Source organism: Lethenteron reissneri, chromosome 35 (genome assembly GCF_015708825.2).
Source record: "Lethenteron reissneri isolate LAM-NWPU_2019-01 chromosome 35, ASM1570882v1, whole genome shotgun sequence".
NCBI classification, from domain to species: Eukaryota; Metazoa; Chordata; class Hyperoartia; order Petromyzontiformes; family Petromyzontidae; genus Lethenteron; species Lethenteron reissneri.
In genome coordinates, this window is record NC_083813.1 from 11,300,066 (window position 1) to 11,322,953 (window position 22,888).

Here is a 22,888-nt window from a genome sequence, read left to right on the forward strand (position 1 = left end):
CCCCTCCCCCCACACACCCACGCGGGCAAGGACGTAATTACGTAACGAAGTTACGCTCGAATGCATAGCTACGTGGTGACGTCTTGACGCAAACATCGAGAACAAGGCCAAGAACAATGCATCCGCCCTTCTTTCACAACTCGACAACAGCAAGGCCAGAGACAGAGTGGAGAACAAGAGTTGGACATTGCATTTTACACCACAGGTCCCGATGAGAACATAAAAAAACATGTTTCGTGATGACCATTTTTTTTACTTGGCATATGAACTTAGGGGCCGTCCATATATGACGTCACGCGATTTTGGACGATTTTTGACCCCCCCCCTTGTCACAAAAATCAGACCCCCCCCCCTCAAATATGACGTCACAAAGCTCTGCCCCCCCCCCCCCGCCAAAAAAATAAAACATGCTTCAAATCGCTTTAAACTATTGTCATTGTAGTGCATATGTAATGTGGCGCTGCACTCTGATGTTGTAGGAGAAAACATTAAAAAGTCGATTTAATTAAGTAGAACGTGTTGTCTATATTTATTTAAAGTTGCGTATTTTGATGTGACGTCACATTTTTCATCCCCCCCCCCCGTCACACATCGTCACAAATGTCTGATGCCCCCCCCCCCCCCTAGGTGCGTGACGTCATTTATGGACAGCCCCTAAGACAATTTCCTGCGATGGCGAGATGTTAACTACCTCGCCTGGTATACAGGAGGTCGCGGGTTCCATCCCGATGTTGACGCATGCTGTATATTTGCACGCCTCTCTCGCCGTGGTCGCGTGGATTTTTCTCCGGGTCCTCCGGTTTTTCCATCCACATTTAGAATGAACATGCGTGTAGGGTATTTGACTGCTCTAAATTTCCACATAAGCCACTTATTTGGGCTCTCTTTTGTGGCCAGGTCGCTTCTGAAAAATAGTTGTATTGCTGTGGGCCTTACCTTGGTAAAGGAAAACAATTTATTCAGAATCAGAAGTTAATTTCCTGAGGAACGCCCATTGAGCCAAGAAGCCATTTTTCAAGGGCGACTCTGTGGCAGACATCACAGCATTACACACTTAAAGATAAACACCTAACAATAATTACGTAAAATTAAATTTCACTTAAACTTTTGTGAGTTTAATACAGTAGTTGGTATAAATGACAGAGATGGCAGAATGAAGATGCCAAGAGGCGAAAAGAGACTTGGTTCCAAAAGTTTGGGGCAGCGACATAAAAAATGCTTTCGATCAAACAAATTTGGATTGTCTTATGGTAGAAAATTTAAAGAAAATCAGCTATCCCTTGCAACAAAGATGGAAAGCATTATATATCTTGTTTTGATGCACTCAACACTGCTCGAGTACAATAACATGTCATCGAAAATGGGAAAGTTGTTTTTATTGGTATATAATTTACAAGGAATGCATAGGATATATATACAAAAATACAGTTTTACTGCCAAGTGTACATATTTTAAAAAGTTGGTAATGCTCGTGCGATTAATGACCCCAATCAACGACCAATAATTATCGTGTTTTTTGCTCCGTTGAAATGTCACGCGTCAAATGAAACATAAACACGTTTAGAAAAAATGGACCAACACAGTAACATTTTTAAATTCATTAAATATACAAGTTATAGACATTCATAACTTAACACTTTTTGGGGATGAAATGTATCAAAAGAAATGTGAAAATGGAAAATATTTGGCATTCTCAAGCTTAAATATAATTGCTGCTACATTTGAACAAAGTGCAAATCTGCAGTTGTATACTACAATGAAGCAAAACAATTACTGCTCCATCACGTAACCTCTGCCTACAGCCTTCATATCACCAGCCCTTGGGTTCCGGAGTAATTGTTATTGAAACGCCCTTTACACCGGGACATCTCGGTATTTTCAATGCAATGAGGCAACTTACATAACATCTAAAAAAATGTTTAATGAAATGTCCCGTTGAGTGGCAGTTGTCACCTGTGTGGCGCAATGTGTTTGGCATCTGGCCTGCAAGCAGGTATTACGTCTGCAAGTCGAGGGCGATGATTGCGGTGTAATGAGTAATTCGTAGAGGGGACATTACTCGAATCGGAATCGTCCCAGCGACATCACAAGTGCCATAAAAACACACTTGACCAACGTTAACATCTTGCTCTGTCATTAAGGAAGCTTTAAACTAATGTCCATAGCCCAGCAGACATTGTATAACGTGTATATAATATTTAATTACGTATTTTTTAAAATATCATTTTGCAATTCGTAGTCTTGCCAGGTGGCTTAGTGGCAGAGTGGCTCGCAAGAGAAATACTGCAAGTTATCATCCTGGTTGTGAGGGTTGACTTAGTACATCATCCCCCAAAGTTCAACAAAGTGGTTAATTGTGGGTAAGTAACCAGTGGTTGTGTAATGCACTTAAGACTCACCTCTTCCATAGAAATGTGAAATTTCTATCACTGGGTCAGGGATGTATTATTCAGCTGATAAGCCACCTTCTGAGTGATGTATTGAGCAGAAAATCGCCGACTACCAATTAGTGCCAAATTGAATCAATAGCGGACGTTATCATTGTCATGTTTCTTTTCTGGCCTCTCTATTTATGTGCTGTGAAGGGCTATTGCCCGAAACGTTGCTTTTTAAATATTTTTCCTTTAAAGGCCACACACAAAGTGTTATTGAATACTTTGTAATTTACACACACGACGAATGAATGAGACAGTGAGTCCGTCCGTCCCTCCCTCCTGCCAGCCAGCAAAACTGTTTTATAGTAAAACATGCATGTATGTTGAACTTCTTTTGCACCGTACGTAGCCTATCGTGCTAATCGGAGGTGTGGATCCAAAAAAACATGGACATTGGCGAATAAAAGAGAACAGCTGAGAAGTGCGCAATGCAGTGTAGGAAGACATGTGCGTGGAATTACACTGGAAGACAGAAAAAGGAGCGCGTGAATCAGGAAACAAATATTAGAAAGAATACATAGTGAAGAAATGTGAGCTTGGACAGGACATGCTGCTGTAAGGGATGATGGCCGATGGTCGAGACCGAGAATGGAATGGCAGCCAAAGAAGTGAGCAACACCCAAGCGAAGTCCCCCACGGAGATGGGAGTGATGGAATCAGGGCAAGCGCCGGTGCTGGATGGATTGTTGCATTGCGTGAGAACACAAGAGATGTCGACCTGAGAAAACCTTCATCCAGCGGAGGCTATATCATCGGTGATATTATGCACCCTGTGGTTGATATATATCCTAAATCCACCATAGTCGGAAAAAGAGATGCTTTTATTTCTTTAGCCGACAGATGAGTTGGGAACCATGAATTGTGACACCTTGTTTAATCGTGAGGGGGCGAACCATTACGTTCCTATAAGGCAAATCAGTATTAATATTTCACATAAATTCTTAGTTTGAAAGCCTCAGCGTAACACCCCTTGCCCCAACATACATTGGGGCCTAATTCGTACGTTTACAAAAAGGAACTGTCCACCAAATTCTTAACGGAACCATTTCCAAAAAGGTGCTACATATTCACGATCGTGACTCACTTTGCATGCTTCTCGTCAATTTTATCCCGATTGCGCTATTGGCATCACGTCACGAGACGAAGTAACCCATGTAGAGCTCTCGCAGAGCAGTGCACGAACGGCCCACAGAAGCAGACACCACCGAGGTACCTCCGAGATCCCTTCACTCCCCACCCCCACATAGTAGGGGGGGGAGTGGGGGCAGCACTTTCACACCTCTGGCCGAGCAATCGAAGCGGAAACAACCCTACACTGCCACCGCCGCTGCAGCGACGGCTTTCAGATTGTTTTTAGATCGTCGCCGTGCTCAGGCAGGCTTGAAAAAGTCGGTGCCTCGCAGCTCTTCTGGCAAGTACTCCTGCTGAACGGGCGCGTCGAAGGCCGGGTTGTACTTGTACCCGCGCCCGTAACCCAGGTTGCGCATGAGCCCCGTGGGGGCGTTGCGCAGGTGCAGAGGGACCGACGGTAGCGGGCCACGATGGCACCGCACGCTTGTCTTGGCCCGGTTGTAGGCCGCGTACACCTCCACCGATTTGGGAGCGCGGGCCAGGTACGTGGCGCACTGCGCGAGGATCACCTGTGGCAGGGATGAGAAGGGGGGGGTGGGGGGGCGTCACGGTTGGAGAGGAAATGTTATCTCGCCTCGCTTGGTGTACACGCGCAGGTCGTGGGTTTGATCCCGTGACCCCGACCGATGCCTGTTGTATATCTCCCCGTGGTCGTGTGGATTTTTCTCCGGGTCCTCCGGTTTTTCCCCTCCACATTTAGAACCGTGTGTTTAGAGTATTTTGCTGCTATAAATTTCCACAATAGCCACTACGTTGAGCTTTCATTTGCGGCCAGGTCACTTCTGAAACAGTGCTATATAGCTCAGTAGGCATTACCAGCTAAGATAAAAAGTTAGTTAATATATAGTGTGTTCTCTCTCTCCCTCTCCCTGTGATGGTTGTGTGGATTATTCTCCGGGTTCCTTCCGGTTTTGCCCCCCCTCCTCAACAATTAGAAACAATGCGCGTTTAGGTTATTCGGCTGCTACTATACTTTCCCACGTGTGAAAAGCCACTTCAATGTATGGCCAGGTCACCTCTGAACAAGAGCTAACCTGGTAAATAAAATAGTTCAGTTTCGGTTGGGAGGGTAGAGGTCAGGAGGGGAGGCAGTGAATACGTAAAAATATCCATGTTAGAATGCTCATTATATATTAATAACCTTTAACGTCATAATTCAAGCTTATGGACCATTGTGCTACTTATCCGCTCTACAATTTACAACAGTCTGCCGCGTGATGTGGCCCCATTTATTAATCATACCATTTTCCATCAATATGCTAAATTCCGGTGTTGATATGTAAACTCCTTTGTCAAGGCGCTCTCCTCCCCCCGACCCAGCTTAAATATACGCTGCCAAGCTTGGCGGTGTTCATTAGAACGCTGTCTTTCTGACAGCTGTTTCTTCACCTGAGGACGGCTGCTTGTTTTGTGGCCGAAACGTCGTGAGAATTTATATTTTATGATGTTAAATTTTTATTTTTTTATTATTTCCCTTCTACGCGACTTTACCGAAAGAACCAAGAAGAATCATACCATTGATAACCGCGTGCCATTGGGGAGGAATGTTGGAGGTGGACGGGGTGGGGGAGCATTGGCATCTCTAATTATGTGCTGCCAGAAAGCCGTGCGGCTGACGGGTTGCATAAGTTATACTTTTGATTTTCATGTAGAGACAGGAATATGTTCAGGATATGTATTGTCTGCTTATTTATTTTGTTATTTGAATCACAGTGGGCTTTCCATTATACTGTACAATCGCATAAATATTAAGTGGTTAATGCCAAAGGTCATGTGAGTCAGTGGCTGGCAAGTCATGTCAGTCGAGTGGTCAATGTAGGGTGATGGTGAGTTGAACGTAATGCGAGTGGCAAGCAAATTTAGTGGGCAGCCCCCTCCTACAAGTGGGATGTAGGGGAGGGCTGCCAACTAGAAGCATAAAAGTGGCCAGGTGGCACCGAGCCAGCAACACTGAGATGCTGGGTTTTATTCTGGATTATAACCCCAAACCCCCCGTGATGTAACTCGGTTCCCATTTGTAGTGGCGTTCACGGTCTCAGCCTGGTCACTCATGATTGTATATAAAAAAAAAAACACATCAAGTTTCGTTTTTAACTGAATTTGGCTAAATTGTAGCTTTTGCGATGTCGAATATTGGTTCGCCTGCCACGTGACAAACATTATTCTTTAGTAGGGCATTGCGTGGGCAAGGGGGCAGCACAAGAGTTTGAGCGACCTCCCACTGCGCAAAGGTTGAATTAAAATAACCACCTCACACTCGGGCATCCCGATGAAGTGGCAGGACTGGTAGGCAGCGACTGCCTGGGGGAGTGCAAGTGGGTCGGCCAGACCTAGGGGTTGGGAGGGGGCGCAGGGTGGGTGGAGGAGGGCGGAAGGGGTGGGGGGGCGCAGGGTGGGTGGAGGAGGGCAGAAGGGGTGGGGGTGCAGGGTGGGTGGAGGACACGATGCTGATTAGCAGTCAAGCAACATAAAGCAAAACCACACAGTCCAAAGAAATGTAATATTTAACCACGACAGTCAACAATGTCACGGTTCTTTTGGCGGAAAATAAAGTAACACCGTCGTGCCTAGGCGTTTGTTGATGGGAGTCCTGGAACGCGGGGCCCACAAGAATGTGATATCGCATGCCACATCACGACAACAAATTTATTCGAGTGCAGCACTCACCCCCAAGGTCTATTCAGGCTATACGGAGGATCTTTGTCTCGCGTGTACCCGTGCCCCATGCATACCCACGTCCTCGCTGGCGAAACGCACAAGCCTCCTGGCCACGTACAGCGGGTCCTCGCCGCCCTCCAGCATGCGCGCCAGCCAGTAGAGGCCGGCACTGGCGTCCGATCCGCGCAGTGACTTGTGCAGCGCCGAGACGCAGTTGTAGTGCTCCTCCCCTGGGGCGGGGGATGGGACAGATCGGATAGCGTGCAGACAGATGATGGCGAGGTGTTAACTACGTTGCCTGGTATACAGCAGGTCGTGGATTCGATCCCGACCCTGACATCTGTATATTTGGAGTTTGCATCTTCTTCGCGTGGTCATGTAGATTTTTTTCCTGGTCGTCTAGTTTTCCCTCCAAATTTAGAAACATGCTTTTCGAGTATGTGGCTGCTATAAATTTGTGGCCGGGTTGCTTCTGAAAATGAGCTATATAGCCGAGTTACCCCCCTCCCCCACCCCTTATCGCAATCATCATCATCGTCGCCGCCACCGCCATAATCACCAGCTCGGTCGTAGAGCAGGTGCGAGCGCTGTAGGCCTTCCTTGATGTGGGCCTCCGTGACGATCGGAAGGGGGCCTCCTGCAGTGTCCCCCTGCGACGACGACACTGCCGCCGACGATGCCAGCACCGCCTGCACGGCCATCTGCAGGCCGTTGAGCGCCGCACGAGCGTCACCGTCCACCAGCAAGGAGATAGTGTCCAGCGCCTTCTCCTCCACCATCACGGCCACCGGCCTAACAACGCAAACGCGTCAATACCCCACCCCCCCCCGGTTTACATCGGGGCGGGGGAGGATGCGTTCCTGAAAGCTGCACCGTCAAATATCGAAACGTCCATCGCAGCAATTTTCTCAAATAACCAAAATACCGTACGAAAATGATGTATTGTATGCAAAGTGGTTTGTGTAGAGGGTATGGTAGAGGCCGAGGCCAAGAGGCGATGGATACGAGTAAGGACAGATGATGCTGTCAGCGACGTGTGGGTTGAGGAGATGCAAATCAGGTAGTAGTAGTAGTAATAAAGTGTCGACGTATTTGCGAAACGACCCAAAAAGGGGGAGACTTAAATCGGGGTATTACTGTAATCATGATTTGTTTTTGATGTGGCGCCCTTTACGCCGGGGCGACTTGCATCACATCTCGTCTCCGATTAGAACTCTGTATAAAATGCTTGCTGCTGTAGACTAAGTAGCATGTTCAGCAACAGCAGCAGCGGCAGCTAGCATGCACAACGACGTTCATGACAACACTAGCAACGGCTGGCAGACTGTATGATGGCAGCAACGTTGAGAAGCCACCACTGGTTCACCAAAGGTCCGGTTTAGACACGTGCAGTCACACCCGAATGAAGTTGACATTATACATTTTAATCAAGGGGGCTGGATGATAATTCAAATCTAAGCCGTCAATATTAGCTGTGAAGCATTAACAATCCGCCTTACTGGGCGCCGTTGGGAAGACCGGGCTGCCCCACGTCCGCGAGCTGCTGCTGCTGTTGCTGCTGCTGCCCGTGCAGGATACTGGCCCCAAGTTGAGGCAGCGCACGAATCAAGATATGCCGCAGGTGCTCGGGCGAGAGCTTGCGCAGCACGACCACGCGGCAGCGGCTGAGCAGCGCCGCGTTCACCTGGAAGGACGGGTTCTCCGTGGTGGCGCCCAACAGGGTGATGACACCGCTCTCCACATGCGGCAGGAACGTGTCCTGGGCAGGGCGTGCGACGGACGACGATCAAGAGCCAACACCACCGTTTGAAGTCGTATACGTTAAACTAATACTGAACAAAATAAATGTTATTTTACCAGGTAAGGCCCACTGAGCTGAAGTTGTTTTTCAGAAGCGACCTGGGCATCACAGCAGCCTAATACTCTAAAACGTACGTTGATTCTAAATGTGGAGGGAAAAACCAGAGGACCCGGATAAAAATTCACAACCACTGGGAGAACATGCAAACTCCAAATATACAGCAGCCATCAGGGTAGGAAATTAACCCACGACCTCCTGTATACCAGGCGATGTAGTTAACATCTCGCCACCACAGCACCCCAATTCAACATTCCAGGCATTATAAATACACCAATGGAGTAAGGCCTTCCCCATTGCCATGTTGGTCATGGTTTTTGTTAATAATCATACTTCACCACGTTGGTCAGTGCGGGTTGGTCACGCCATACATCGCCTCCCCACCTGCTGGCTCTTGTTGAAGCGGTGGATCTCGTCGATGAAGAGGATGGTCCGTCTCTGCGCAAGCCGCAAGTCGTTCTGCGCCTGCCGGATGGCTTCCCGCACGTCCGCCGTGGAGGCGTTGGTGGCCGACAGCGTCACGAAGCGCGTGCGGCCGCTCCTGCGCGAAGAGGCCGCGATGACGTGCGCCAGTGACGTCTGCGTGTCGATGCGGGGCACGGTGAGGGGGGGGGCAATTAGGACGCCGTGGTGGCGAGATGTTAACTGCCTCGCCTGGTACACAAGAGGTCGTGAGTTCGATCCCGACCCTGACGCCTGTTGTATATTTGGAGTTTGCGTGTCTTTCTCTCTCCCCTTGGTCGTGTGGATTTTTCTCCGGGTCCTCCGGATTTTCCCTAAACATTTAGAATCATCGTGCGTTTAGAGTATTTGGCTGCTATACATTTCCACGTGATAAGCCACTTCGTTCAGCTATCATGTGGCCTGGTCGCTTCTGAAAAAGAGTTGTATAGCTAAGTGGGCCTCACCTGGTGGTAAAATGAAAAAGTTTTGTTTTGTTTTACAGTTGAGTACATTTGATATCCACTTACTACACCATCATAACGGAGACTTAATTTGCAAACGTAGAATGTAGATCGCAGTTACTCGTTACGTTTCACATCTCTTGAGAATGTATTTTTGAATGTGGCGGCCTGACTGTGGGTTGATCCCGGCCATGACATTTTGTTCAGTTTCATTTTGGTGAGAATTATTTTGTTATGTTTTATTTTTTTTATTTTATTATTTCCATTCTACGTGACTTTACCAAAAGAACCAAGAAGATTCAGTTTCATTGTTTACCCGGATGATGATAACTTAAGGGGCAACAACCGAGTGCCATTTGCAAAAGCGACCCAGGTCACGATAAACGTACAGCAATGAAGCGAATAGAAATCAGCGCAAAACCAACTGCTGAGTGAATATGAGCAATAGAAAACATTGAACTAAATCTAAACACTTTTAAGCAATGCATTCCATATAAGCCAAAATCGACTCGGGCAACATCATGTTAACACTGATAATAGTACAAGTACAATGTAAGTTACATTAAACAAATACGCGGTGACTATCGTGTAAAGAGATGTTACACACACACACACGCGCACAGTCCCCACTGAACACGTGTTGTCCACTCGCACCTCCAGAGCTGGCTGCCTACGTAGGGTGCTAAAGAAGTTCCACGCAGGTCAGACATCACAGTCTCTCTCGCACCGGGTCAACACGTTCGTGGTGCTTTTTTCTGGAAGACTTTGCAGTTTTTTCCTGGATTTTTCAGTTTGTGCATAATCACTTTAAGATGTTTTCTTGTTCATGTTGTTTGTTTGTTGCGCTTGCACCCGATTCAAGAGCCGAATGGCTCACAGGGCTCTACCAAATAAGTGAAACTGAAGGTGGAAGTGGGTGCTGGGGGGGGGGGCTCACCTTGCCGCAGCCGGGCGGACCCCACAGGATGATGGAGGGGACGTCGTTGGCCTCCAGCAGGGTCCGCATGAGCGTCTTCTCTCCGATCGCCTCGGCCTGCCCGACCAGATCCTCCAGCGTGTCGGGTCGCATCCTCTCCGCCAGAGGTCGGCAGTCGAGTCGGGTGGATTTGGGGGTCGTGGAGCCCGCGGTTAACGAGGCTGCAGGCTTCGCGAACCACGAGGGTGACGCCGGTGGTCGTGGGTTGAACTTTGACGGTGATGGTGTTGGTGGTGATGACGGTGGCGATGAAGCAAACGCATGTCCTGACGGATTAATAATATCCGATTGCAGTGATGGCGATGCTAGTGTTTTAACATTTGCTGCTGCTGATCCTGATGATGTTATCGCAGCGAATGCTGCTGCCGATGACGAACGCATCACAGAAGCCCTGGCCGGCTTCGTCGTCCCAAACGCAGCCGACCCCACCGCGTGCCCTGCCCGGGTCGCACCACCGCTGCTCCGACCACCACGTCCCAGCGTCTCCTGAGATCTTTGCTTCTGACTGAAGAGTGGAAATGAGGCCACGGGACCAGCACCAGCACCACCAGCACCAGCATCGCCCCCGGTAGCTCTCAACTGAGAGGAGGGTGAGGTCCAGGACCCGGGGCGAGGACTCACCGTTCGAAGTCTTTTGGACTGTGGGGTCAGTGACGAGGATGGTGTAGACTGTGGTGTTGGTGGTGTTGGTGGTAGATCGTCAACATTGGCGTCATCGTCGTTGTCTTCGGGAGGGAGCGCAAGGCAGCTGTCGAGGTGGTTGTTGATGAGATCTGGAGCGATGGGGACGCCACACACGGGACACTGCAAGGCCATTTCGTAGCTGCCAGCTCTGCCACCGACTTTTTGCATGACACGGAATCGATTCCCGTAGAATCGTTATTTTGGAATCGATTCTTCACGGTAATGTGGACAGTTGGCGAAATATTCTAACGATCCGTACTTTCGCGATTCTTCAATTCAAAGCTTGGAATCGATTATCTTACTTTGAATAACAAGCGTATGACGATTTATATAAATTAATATTTGTTTTTAATCGTTAGATTTTTTTCTACTTCTACATTTGGTGGATTGTTTTTTTTTGCATGTATGTTTAACTTCTTTCGTACCGTACGTAGCCAACCATGCTAATAGGAGGTGCGAATAACTGGTAACAGAGATTCATATTCTTGGTTCTTTCGGTAAAGTCACGTAGAAGGGAATTAATAAAATAATACAAATATAAAACAATAAAAAACAATAAAAAGTTTTAGTAAAAAAATTATAACAGAGAGTTAAACAATTGATGTTTACACTGTGAACAGTGCCAATCGATACCAGCATCGCAAGTTCGTCTCTCGTATTGCGAATCGTCACTTCACCACCGTTATGACGTCACTGAATTTCCGGACATGTTCAACGTCACTGTGTTAATGACGTCATGTAACTAGCGAATGGCCAGAGTGCGATCAGCAATGACGTTCACCATTTGAAAAACGTCATCATACAAACCAGCAGCATGTCCGTGCGTAAACTGTGACGTCCTGAAACAAATATAAAACTAAGCGGTCAATAACGCTGCCTTAACAAAAAAAATAGCTGACGTTTGAGGCAATGACCCTTCTTCAGAGCACCGCTAAAGCCACACCGTGTTCACTTTTTAATGACGTTTTGTGCTTTCGCCGCACATCTCATGAGCACGATTGTCCCACGTACAGGTGCGAAAGTTCAACAAAAACACGCAATGACGTCATCATTCTCATGACCCCCTCCCCCCCACGTTCAACGCTCACAAATGACGTCATGTAAACGCTGACGTCACGACTCAACGCACGGTGGGGGGGGTCCTAGCTCATAGCTGCCCCTGGCAATCGCGGCCTGCTCGCTTTGACACTAGTTTTTTAGAATCTCTCTTTACTTTCGCTTTCAGCAGCTTCATCATCATTAACGACCACGCCGTTGTACCCTGGATTATAAGACGCACGTTCCTCCTCTATTCTCTCTCACCGACGTCTGGTGCGGTGCGTCAATGTCCTCGGGCCACGTGCGCGTTTGACACGAAGCAGCAGATATCGATCCGTGCTTGTTCGAGATTCGAAGTTCCCGTGCTTGTGGATAACTTTTGACGGCGACGAGGATGACCGCCGACGCGCAGTTCTTGATCACGTACCTCACGGAGGTGGAGACCTTGGCCGAGGATTTGCTGGCGGATAAACACCAGGTCCGTATGATAATCATGTACTGTACTGCAGCATTACACTGGTCAACAAACAAACATTTTTTTCTGGCCTGGACTTTTGCAGCTGTTCTAGACTAATTGCAGGGTGCTTATTCCAAATCTGATCTCAGATTTGCTCTATCACATCTCATTTTTATGCTATCGGCATGTCCCATTTTCATTGATTTTACCCGAAATTAACTCTGTCACTTATGATTGCAAGTTGTTGCGAGTCAGTGACTGCTTTAGTGTTAAAATATGGTGCTGTATTTTTAGGATAGTGTGTTTATAATATCATTTTATGTAGATATCCGCATTTATTTAATATTTTTCTTCTGCAGTTTTTATTGGAAATGCAATATTTTATATCTCAAAAACCTGATGTGATAGACAAAAACTGATGCCAGATTTGGAATCAGCACCCCAAAATTACCTTAAAACCGTTGGAATACCTTATGCCAGAAAAATGTGTTGACCAGTGTTATAAACGCACGTGTGTTGTGAAGGGTAATTGCCCGAAACGTCGCCCACACGTAGTTCCATCTCAAGGCCGCAGCGAACATGCTGCGTTTTAATTTTACAAACGCGAAGCCTCTCATCCAGCAATGGATTGAACACGGCTAATGATGGTGATGATGGTGATCGTGGTGGTGGTTCCACAAAACGTCACCTAGACATTGCCAAAGGGCGCGCTACGATGTTTAAATGCGACAGGCGTGTTACGTTCATAGCAAAGAGGGGAAGAAAATAAACAATGGCAAGGAACTCTGTTCGATTTGTGATGTGGCAGGAGGGCTGCCTTAAAAGTGTTCGGCCTCACGTGGTCCACATTAGGGTCCGTCCATAAATGACGTCACGCGATTTTGGACGATTTTTGACCCCCCCCCTTGTCACACGGCGTCACAAAAAGTCAGGCCCCCCCCCCTCAAATATGACGTCACAAAGCTCTCCCCCCCCCCCCCCCCCAAATATATATATAAAACATGCTTCAAATCGCTTTCAACTATTATCATTGTAGTGCGTATTTAATGTGGCGCTGCACTCTGATGGGAGGGGTGGGGCTGGGTGGGGAGGGGCTGGTCACCCCGTGGTGCCCTTATAAAACTCAACGTTTAACCTACTCACGCCGGCTTGTGCCCGCCCTCACAGTCTGGCATATTTGCGGAATACACCACGCCACCGTTGACCCTGGCCATTGACCGAGCAACCCAACGTTCCTACCAGCTCCCTCCGCAGGAATGTGTTTGTGTATGTATAAGGGGTTGACAGGTATGATGCATCCGCGAGCGGGTTGATTTGTCTACTCCTTAGTGGTGCTATTAACATTCACAGGCAGCAGCACAAGTCGGGAGTCTCATGCCTGCAATTCCCCGGTGTGGTGTCCACCTCCCTTTGGCATGTAGCCTGTCAATTTCTTTATGGATAAGGATTGTATCTTGAGTTGAAGCTTTCGTGACTGCAGGAATCCATACCCTTTGGTTCTTTCGGTAAAGTCGCGTAGAGTAGAAAATAAAAATAAATCACGACGTTTCGTGCGCGCAACACAAGCGTCCGTCATGTTTTCTCACCCGATGACGGACACTTGTGTTGCGCCAGAAACGTCGTGATTTGTTTTATTCTATACCTACGTGACTTTACCGATAAGGATTGCGTTTCACTATACGTCTTCGTGTACAAAAACACATTCTCGAGCAGTGGATTTTAACCTTTACTGCAGCCTTGTAGCCCTTTGGTTCTCAATGGTTAAAAAAATGTATGGTAATTCAATACATAGGTTTGATGAAACAAAGTAGTTGTACTCATGTGTCCGTGCTTAATTTGTGTTTTGATTATTTACCTTCTAATAAAAATCTGGCCATGTCTCGCACCCCCAGGGGGAGCGTGCACCCCAGGTTAAGAACAACCACTGCTTTAGAGTGTAAATAACCTATTAAAATAAAAAATAATCTTTAAAAAAACGGCCGCCCGCCCGCAAGGGGGCAGCCAAAGAGCCGTATGCGGCTCTGGAGGTGCAGGGTTGATAGTTGGAGGTGTTTGGTGGTGTGACTGAGTTGGATCTCAGTTGTAACGCCGATCTCGTCCCCTCGTTCCCTGCAGATGGTCGACTTGGACAGGAAGAGGAACAGCAACAGAGAGGCTCTTCGTGCCGTGCAAGGGGGCGCAGCTGCGGGTACAGAGACTCCAAAATGTTGTTTTTCAGAATTAGAATATTGATTTAAACTGAAGGAATCCGATGCGCTATGAAGCTCTTTTTCACAGATGTCCAGTCGGGGCATGGGTCAGAACGTTGCAACAACAAATAGTACAAACACACGATTGGAGTGCAAAGTATAGAAGCAGTAAACAAATCGCTTAAGAAAATATACGAATAAAACTAAACTATTTTATCTTATTCTTTGGATCTTTCGGTAAAGTCACGTAGATAGGTTCAAATTAATATAAAATAAAAACTACGACGTTTTGATCACAACATAAGTGATCGTCATCAGGTAAAGCCCGCTTAAGTATTAGCTTATTATTTAGAAGGGAATAATAAAACTCCGACCATGAGTAGCGTTGGAATGACTGTCCAAACACGTCTCATTTTTCCTATTAAATGAATGGGTAAATCCATTCCTCTTCATGAAATGTTGTTTTACCCGTGTTTATTTGAAGAATTCATCCCTTTTGTAAGCCGACACCTTTCCACGTCTCCTCCGTCAAAATACGAACTCGCGTATTCATTGTCTGAAGACTTTTTTGAGTTGTGAAATTTGAAAATGGTTGTGTTTGATTTTTTTTTTTTTTAGAAAAAACCTGGGTCTGTTTTGGAAATATGTTCATCAAAATACCCCGATCGAAAACAAGACAGATGATAAAAAATGGTAAATATTTTGCCGCACAATCGCACTCCACACAATTACACGCGTCGTCGCGTTTGAGTTTTAAATCACCGATCGGAGGAGGCCGGGTGTCTCGTAGGTCAGAGCGCTGAGCCGGTGCTGCTGAGAATCTGGGTTCGAATCCAGGCAGCTGCCTGTTATTAAACCGGGTTCTCAAGTGTGCAGTGATTCATGAGCCACATCCCAGTCGCCAATGACTGCATGACAAAAAAAATCACCATGGGAAATTCGGTTCCACGCTTCTTGTTTCGTATGGCTGCCGATGTAGATGCGGAGCAACGACTACAAATTCACATTCAGGTGGTCAAGCCAGACAACGGCTTCAGGAGCAGCGGAGTTGGTATCATCACAGTGATGTCTCCTTCGTATTTGTGGATCGGGAATTGCGTCGTTATACGTTGTACGGTCTAAATTTCGATTTAAAGCTTTCGTGACTGCAGGGATTCATATTCTTGGTTCTTTCGGTAAAGTCACGTAGAAGGGAAATAATAAAATAATAAAAATTAAACAATAAAATTATCACGACGTTTCGATTGCAACACAAGCAATCATCATCAGGTGGGAAAACCACAGCAAGAAATTTTGGTTCTATGTGACTTTACCGAAAGAACCAAGAATATGTTGTACAATCTATTCTGGAAGACCAAAATCGCAAACTGGAGATTAAAAAATGTGTCCTTTGTGCATCATGCCATGGTTTGTGCGGATGTACTTTAGGGTGGACCATGAGAGATCTTCTTCAGGAGTATTTTTATGAAAATGCTTTCCCACTTCCATGTAAAACAAAGGTGATTTGAAAGCGATCTCAGAGGTAGCTCTCTAATATCAGCTTCTGTGGACCGTTCCCTGACACGAAAGTTCTCGCTGCTTTCCGAGAGATATATGTATGTTGAACTTCTTTTGCACTGTACGTAGCCAACCGTGTTAATGGAATATTTGTCTTGAGGCATGATACCGATATCACGATCAGCGGTGGGGTGGGGGAATATCTTTGGGAATCCTTTAGCTTGACAAAAATAAACGAACCAACACCGCTTGCTGTACCCTCGTACACTGGATGCTTGAAGAGATCCTGTCGACCCCGTGTCTGAACTTCAGATCAAGAGCAGCTGGAGACGGAGATGACAAGGATCCGCAGGGAGCTGAAGGTGAAGATGAATCGTCTGAACGAGGCACAAGGTGAGAAGGTCACGGGCCCACTTGTTCGGGTAGCCGCGATGTTATTTTAATGAAACGATGTTCATTTCCGCGTTATTGGTTTCCCATATAGCTGTTGTGAAAGAGTAGGCCAAGTATATCCTCTGTACAGTCCGTTGAGCCCAGACCAGATAATTTACATGTCAGTTACCATCACTTCAGTGGTTACAATTTCTCGTGGTCGCCACAAACGGTGAATTATAACCAATCGAAATGGGTGGGCTATGAAATAATAGTTGACTCGTAAAAGCCGTATAAATCATTCGGTACTATTAACGTTTTGCTCCCTTGGGTGGTACCAACTTCGTGGGGCTCTAGTGGAGGCCCTTCCGCCAGCAACAGCGCGAGAAAGACTTTACAGGGCTGCGCCTTTAACCTTTGCAGTATCGTACGATAGATATATCTTGGTATAATCCCCCATCATGGCAACCACCGCATCTCTCAATTGACCAAAGCGCGGAGCGTTTGTCGCATGAGCGTTGATTCTCATTAAAAGAGGCCGCAATATAAGCGCCGCGTCTGACCTTTTTCCTCGCTCCTCCACGCACCTCGCGTCTTCACGGTTGGACTGAGCTGCCATCAGGCGACCGGGCGTCTGATCAGGATAATGGTCCCCGGGAGTTTGAGTCACCGTGCAAAATGTACAACCCGTTGCCAATCCACTGCCGGACGAAAGCCCTGTCCCAGGCTTTTCTGTGTTGGTCGCGCACGGGCGTCGAGGACAATTTTGTCCGCGTAGGTCGGTACGAGTTGACCGACGGCGGGAGGCTCGGGGGACCAGTTCGAATATTAATATTTATATTGGAGGAATCCGATAAGCTATAAAGCTCCTTTTCACAAGATGTCTAGTAGGGGCATCTGACCACTGCCATCAGCCGTGGTGAAAAATATCAAACTTGGGGTCACCAAGTTTTTAGCGCAATTTTACTCAACACCGCACCGCCTCTCCAACATTTTTATTAAGCATGTCTTGATTTATTCTATTGTTACAGTTGTTTTATTCAGAACATGGATTGTAAATAATAGTTTTTTTACCCTTTTATCTGGCAACAAAACTGACACCTTTTTTACAAGGAGTCATTGACCACAATACCTGCAGTCGGAATGCCAACAAAAAACATAACTCTGATAATGTATGCACTGTCCTTGAAATTGATTGGTCCACACCCGAGACAGCTTTCTTTAGAGCCTATTCTCACATGGTGTTGGACCAAATGACACCATATTTTTCTACTGGCAAATAAGGTTCCAATGATGGATTGTAAATGTTTTACATTCTGACTAAACGACTGTTTTACCCCCCCTCTCCCCCCACCAATACATTTTTGCACGTGGACACAATGTATGAAGGCCTCCACACACCGTGTTGGGCGTGTGGGTTGTTATTTTACCATACTTCACGCTGGTCAGTGCAGGTTGGACGGATGCATTGTTTTTCTTTTTTACTTTGAAGGGTGTCTACTTGGCACGTGCTCCAGATTTACAGATTAATTCCAAAAGCATCGAGCCTAGATACGAGGTTTCGAACGATCCAATTTTTTTTTTCGTTGAAGATCAACCTCAAAGTATGACGTCACGGGAGATTGTCACTTGCATTACGTCTCTTCCGCGCTTTTCCGGCGAAAAGTGGTGTCACGTGACACCGGGTCACTTTTGTCAGGATGTAAGACACGTTAAGTTCAAATTTATATCATATAAAGAGTTGAGGATTTAGTCTAATTTTCAAGAGTGGCTCACGGCTTTGGTCTGCACGTAGTGGGTGGTAGTTTGCTGCCTGTATTTCCCAGTTCGTTTAACACGTAGGCTTTCGCAACCAATAATCCCAGTTGAGTAATTTACGAGTAATTTTTTGAGTTTGCCAAATTTGGACCAACTTAAATTAGTGCATAATGTCAATGATTATTACGCAGTGTAATTCTCTTTTTAAAATAAAAACCCAAAATTGTTCTTTTTTTTTAATTGAAACCATCCCTTATTGTCTACAAATGTTCGATGTGCCTGGCTGTCATAGACTAACCGGCCCAGTGGCTCAACAGAAGAGTTACTTGCTTACCTTTTCCCTATCCTTGCACTCATATCGTGTCTGGAGAGCTGTGAAAACAGAGCTTAATGGCTCATCGGATTCCTCCACGACAAATAAAGATTCTGATTCTATAGGCACGATTGCAGCCGATCCACCGATTCTGGGCAAGCCTGGTAGAGGTGGCGGTGTTGGTGGGGGGTGGGGGGGGCGGTACCCTTTATGACGAGTCGTTGCAAGCGGGGTAATCACGGCGGAAGAGATGTAAGTTGCGGTCATGAACCACGCAACTCCATCCCCACCTGCAATAACACGCGGGGGATGAGTAACGGGAAATCGACAATTGCGGCACGCGAAGCGCACGCCACAAAGCCTCGGCGTGCCGCGCTTTTTCGGTCAAACGCAAATCCATTCCGCTGTCACTGCGATGAGCGTCCTGCGATTGTGTGCGCCCGGCTTGTTTATATATATATATGTTTTTTTTCCTCTGCTCCGTTATTCTGCAGGAAAACCGGAGCTAAAGGGCTTCGATCTCGCCCCGCTGTCGCGGGAGGAAATGCTCGCGATCAATAAAGTAATTAAAGAGTGACGAAGAAGCTGTTCCCGTGCGTTTGCCCCGCGAACATCGGCGCCGCGCGCGCTGGCTGTGATTCCTTCCGCCAAGCCGCTCGCTATTTTGGATGAAACTTTTTTTCATCATCACCACCACAGTCGCCCAGCACGGGCCCAAAGACCCCCGAAACGCCGAGCGACCAGCAACAAACGACACGACCGAAGGGCGCGATCTCGGGTCAGCGTTGTCGGATGTGCCAGTGTGTACATCGGTGTGGGGACAGCCGTTTGGTCAGTACACTGCCGGATGAAGGCCTCCCTCCACTGTGTCGGCCACGGTTGTTTGACCATACTTCACCACGCTTGTCAGTGCATTTTGGTGAACGGTGAACGGAGCACATTTCTTCTGCTGAGAATCGCTATTCGGGTGAACGGAGCACATTTCTTCTGCTGAGAATCGCTATTCGGATTGTGCCATTGGCATCACGAGATGAAGCGCTCATTCGAAACTCCTCGCAGAGCAGGGCAACCCCTTGGTGTTAAGAGATTGAATGTCGCTTGGAAGCGGATATCACTGAGCTACCTCCGAATTCCCTTTGAGTTGTATAATCCACACGTCTAAGGAGTATGTTTTTGTATTCGCTGATTTATGCCCGAGTTCAAAAACGCATACAAATTTTTGTTTTAAATAGTTAAACGGTGATTATAGTGAAGTCACAATGAGTGTTGGCTAATGTATTGTTGCACAGTGATTAGCGCGCTGCGCTGAGAACCCGGCGACCCGAGTTCGATTCCCGCTCACGGCCATTGTACACTGTACAAGCTACATTTGACACATGCAGAAAACATCAATCATATTTTACATTATTGACAAAAAAGCCTCCCGTGTGTTTAGAAATTTACTTTGCATTCTGTGTTCTCGAATGACAATAAAAATTGATGTTAACAAAGCATATATATACTTCCTGTGTAATGTTTGAGTTGATGCAGGGTCACAAAACAAAAGGAGGGGGGGCTGGGTTTTGGTATTTCGAACCCTGAACATAACCTTGCCTTGCGACTTTGCGTGTCACGGACTTGCCGACTGCGGATATTTTATTTAAAGAACGTAACCCCCGCGATGGGCAAGGGTTTGCTGTGTATTTAAAAATGCCGGGGTGCGGGGTGATGGGCTGGGGGGGGGATGACGATCGTTGACAATGCCATCCCTGTGAAGTAACAGCATGGCGATAATTGGAGTGGGAAATTTCCCTCTCGCTCGCCCAGCGAGCTGCAACAGTTGTTGGACAATGGGTCCCTCTGTTCAAACGCCGTGCGGGAACACGCGGAGGTGTTTACGAGAGTAAGCCGGGCATGGCTGCGCGCATCCACCAGATATTTATTTTAGAAGATGTATCCACAAACAAGCCCGGACATGTCAATCTCAAGGAGTAGTAGTGGTGGGGAGTTGCCACCTGTTCAGTCCCCCCCCCCCCCCCCCCCAAGGAGTCGAGGGAATTCTGTAAACCAAGGGTGGCACAGTCGGGTTTTTTACAATCGGGTTTCATTGTCTTTTTATATTAAACCCGATCATCTGAGATTGGGAGAAATCCGGTTTAATTGGTTCTAATTGCAGAACCGCACTTCGCCAACTTCTCAACGATGAGCTTCATCCATTCCAAGCTAAGGAACTCACTGGCGCCCACGATTGTGGAGAAGCTCGTGTTCATCAAGACCAACCTGCCCACCGCATTCTACGACTACCCCGTGCCCGACGGCCCCGAGTACGATAGCAGCACCGACGAGGAACCAGCCTAAGCTTTGGATCAGAGTTTCGTATTCATTAAACCAGGTTTTAATTCCCCGAAATCGGGTTTAATTGTATTAAAGAAAAAACCCGATGCCTGCTGCTGGAAAAATCGGGTTTTTTTCCACCCATGCTGTAAACAGAATGAAGTCACATGGCAAGACTTTCCCGTCTTCAAGGTGGCGCTGCGATGGTGATACACGTGCCTCAGCAAGTTGGGGACCCTGCCGGGTTCGATTCCAGACTCGGGCACTTGCATGCGGACACGGAACGGAGTTCTGGCTGCATCTTCTGTTAGCCGTAGAGTCATCTCGTACAGTATCGTATTATTGCCAGAAAGGGTAAAGCATATTGTCTGTTCTAAACTTTTTATTTTACCAGGTAAGGCACACTAACTATATAGCTCTTTTGGAAGCGACTTGGTCAAATTGTATAGCAGACAAATACTCTAAATGCATGATGTTGATTCTAAATGTGGGGCGGGGGGGGGGGGACCAGACGACACGGATACAATCCACGTGACCACGGGGAGAAGAGATGCACACTCTAAATACACAACAGGCGTCAGGGTCGGGATCGAACCCATGACCTCGCGCATACCTGGCGAGGTTGTTAACATCTCGCCACCATGGCGCCACTAATCATCGTCATCTTGACACCGACACAAAATGGTCCCGTAGATATAACTGCTCAACCCGAGCTAATAACTCTTCGATATCTGCGTTGTCTTCGTGCTGTTCGACGTTTGGCGTGAGACCAGGTGTAGGCCAATGAGTTACAAGGACAATGCACACATTATTATCAAAGCGCGCTTGCTTGCATGTGATATCACGAGCATGATGTGTGTTGATTGCAGACTTGATAATGCCCTGCAATAGGTGGGGTCTATTTGGTGTTTGAACATGTTAACATATCATTATTGCTGCCGGGATGGCTAAAGCCAATTATTGACCATCTTGATACCTACTCTTAGGTATTTTCGGTAAAGTCACGTCGGTTAAAAAATGAAAATAAAATTAATAAAAGTACAATAACAAATCACGACGTTTCAGAGGCAACACAAGCTTCCGTCTTCAGGTGGAACCGTCACAGCACGATTGCTGTATCAAGTAAAGAAAAAACCTAATAGTATGATTCCTTGCAGTCACGAAAGCTTCAAATCTAAAATCATATTGATACCGACAAGAGAAAATGGTCTCGTAGACACATCGCGACTCCTCTAGCCACTAACGTTCAACTCCGAACCTCCAAGCTCTCTCCCCTATCCAGCACCTTCCCCCACCCCCCCCGTGCCATCACCTCGAATTCCTTGCTACGAACGCGCGCGCCCCGCTCTCCGTCGACTCGTGCGTGTGGCGCGCGCATTCCTCCCGCGCCTCTCGTGTCCCCACATGCCTGACGGCGGCCGGGAGAGTTTGAGTCTTCGCGTACCCACGCTGTCTAGAGAGTTAGATAGGTGGGGGTGGGGAGGGTGGCAAGGGCAGGGCACAGAGAGAGAGAGAACGAGAGAGACACGCACGCTGAGTCAATAACTCAAATTTACTCTCCCGAGAGCTTCGTGAGTGACATCACCTCTCAGACTCGCTCCGAAGTTACTCCGGTGCGCGTGGCCTGACGAGTCGGACGTTCGCGCAAGCCGACTTCATAAAGATCTACCTGGATGTGTTTGTTTAGAATTTTCAGAGGACCCGAGCCGTGTTACGTGGTCGGAAACCTCGTGTTGTGCTCGGTTTGGTACATTGCTTTTACTTAAACCAACGTCTTTTTTTTCGTACACGTTCCATAGGATCACCGAACTCGTGAATTAATTCATTGATTGCTTAATTAAAGAGTCGGTTGCTAGAACAGCTTTGCCAACTGTTGGCCTCATTGCTTGACAACAGGCGAGGTAATCTCTTTCTCTCGAAGCGGCCGCGTCATTATTTTGTCCGCCAAAACTTGGCCGGCCAATTTTTATCTCAAAATTTTCGACAAGGGGACCTCTCCTCTCAAACCGAACGCTCAATTTTGATAGCCCCCTCCCTCCCCCCCTTGGGCCAATACTTGGTGGCACCTTTTTGTTTTATATATCACGGAAGGACATTTCATCAAACCACCCCAGGCTCAGCCAATCAGCCATGGCCGCACAGTCTCAGCAGCTGGAGGACTGGGGGACTCAGCACATGAGCGTCCTTCGTCGGGAAGCCGAGGACTCGTACAGGGAAGACCAGCGACTGGCACTGGAGGCCCTCCTCAGCGGAGGCATCCTCGCGTACCGCTCGCTGGTGGAGCGGGAAGGTGCAGAGGACTTC

At 47.3% G+C, this 22,888-nt stretch overlaps 2 protein-coding genes across 5 annotated transcripts; one reads left to right on the top strand and one right to left on the bottom strand.

Annotated features, from left to right (window-relative positions):
- Positions 1-1,209: 1,209 nt before the first annotated feature.
- WRNIP1 (WRN helicase interacting protein 1) lies at positions 1,210-10,828 on the bottom strand. Of its 4 annotated transcripts, none has more exons than XM_061565777.1 (7): positions 9,925-10,828; positions 8,467-8,661; positions 7,724-7,983; positions 6,784-7,016; positions 6,303-6,454; positions 5,822-5,896; positions 1,210-4,075 (listed from the first exon to the last, which is right to left on the bottom strand). In XM_061565777.1, exons 1-7 carry the CDS (start codon positions 10,813-10,815, stop codon positions 3,806-3,808), a joined length of 2,076 nt encoding a protein of 691 aa, XP_061421761.1. In that variant the 5' UTR covers positions 10,816-10,828; the 3' UTR covers positions 1,210-3,805. The 4 variants fall into 4 exon arrangements, with proteins under 4 accessions (XP_061421761.1, XP_061421759.1, XP_061421760.1 ...); XM_061565775.1 differs by having other exon boundaries at positions 6,299-6,454; XM_061565776.1 differs by having other exon boundaries at positions 5,817-5,896; positions 6,299-6,454.
- A 923-nt stretch (positions 10,829-11,751) lies between these two features.
- PDRG1 (p53 and DNA damage regulated 1) lies at positions 11,752-19,762 on the top strand. Its single transcript, XM_061565779.1, has 5 exons — positions 11,752-12,163; positions 14,258-14,330; positions 14,950-15,024; positions 16,141-16,221; positions 18,766-19,762. The coding sequence occupies exons 1-5, from the start codon at positions 12,080-12,082 to the stop codon at positions 18,846-18,848; spliced, it is 396 nt and encodes a 131-aa protein (XP_061421763.1). The 5' UTR covers positions 11,752-12,079; the 3' UTR covers positions 18,849-19,762.
- The last annotated feature ends 3,126 nt before the right edge of the window (positions 19,763-22,888 follow it).

Excerpts from the sequence above, each read along its gene's own strand:
- WRNIP1 (XM_061565775.1), bottom strand. The coding sequence starts at position 10,815 with ATGCAAAAAGTCGGTGGCAGAGCTGGCAGCTACGAAATGGCCTTGCAG. Across the intron at positions 5,897-6,298 it reads TTTCGCCAGCGAGGACGTGG|GTCTGGCCGACCCACTTGCA; the intron begins GTATGCATGGGG and ends CCCAACCCCTAG. Across the intron at positions 4,076-5,821 it reads CTTCATCGGGATGCCCGAGT|GTGATCCTCGCGCAGTGCGC; the intron begins GTGAGGTGGTTA and ends TCCCTGCCACAG.
- PDRG1 (XM_061565779.1), top strand. The coding sequence starts at position 12,080 with ATGACCGCCGACGCGCAGTTCTTGATCACGTACCTCACGGAGGTGGAG. Across the intron at positions 14,331-14,949 it reads GCAAGGGGGCGCAGCTGCGG|AAAAAACCTGGGTCTGTTTT; the intron begins GTACAGAGACTC and ends TTTTTTTTTTAG. Across the intron at positions 16,222-18,765 it reads TCGTCTGAACGAGGCACAAG|GAAAACCGGAGCTAAAGGGC; the intron begins GTGAGAAGGTCA and ends GTTATTCTGCAG.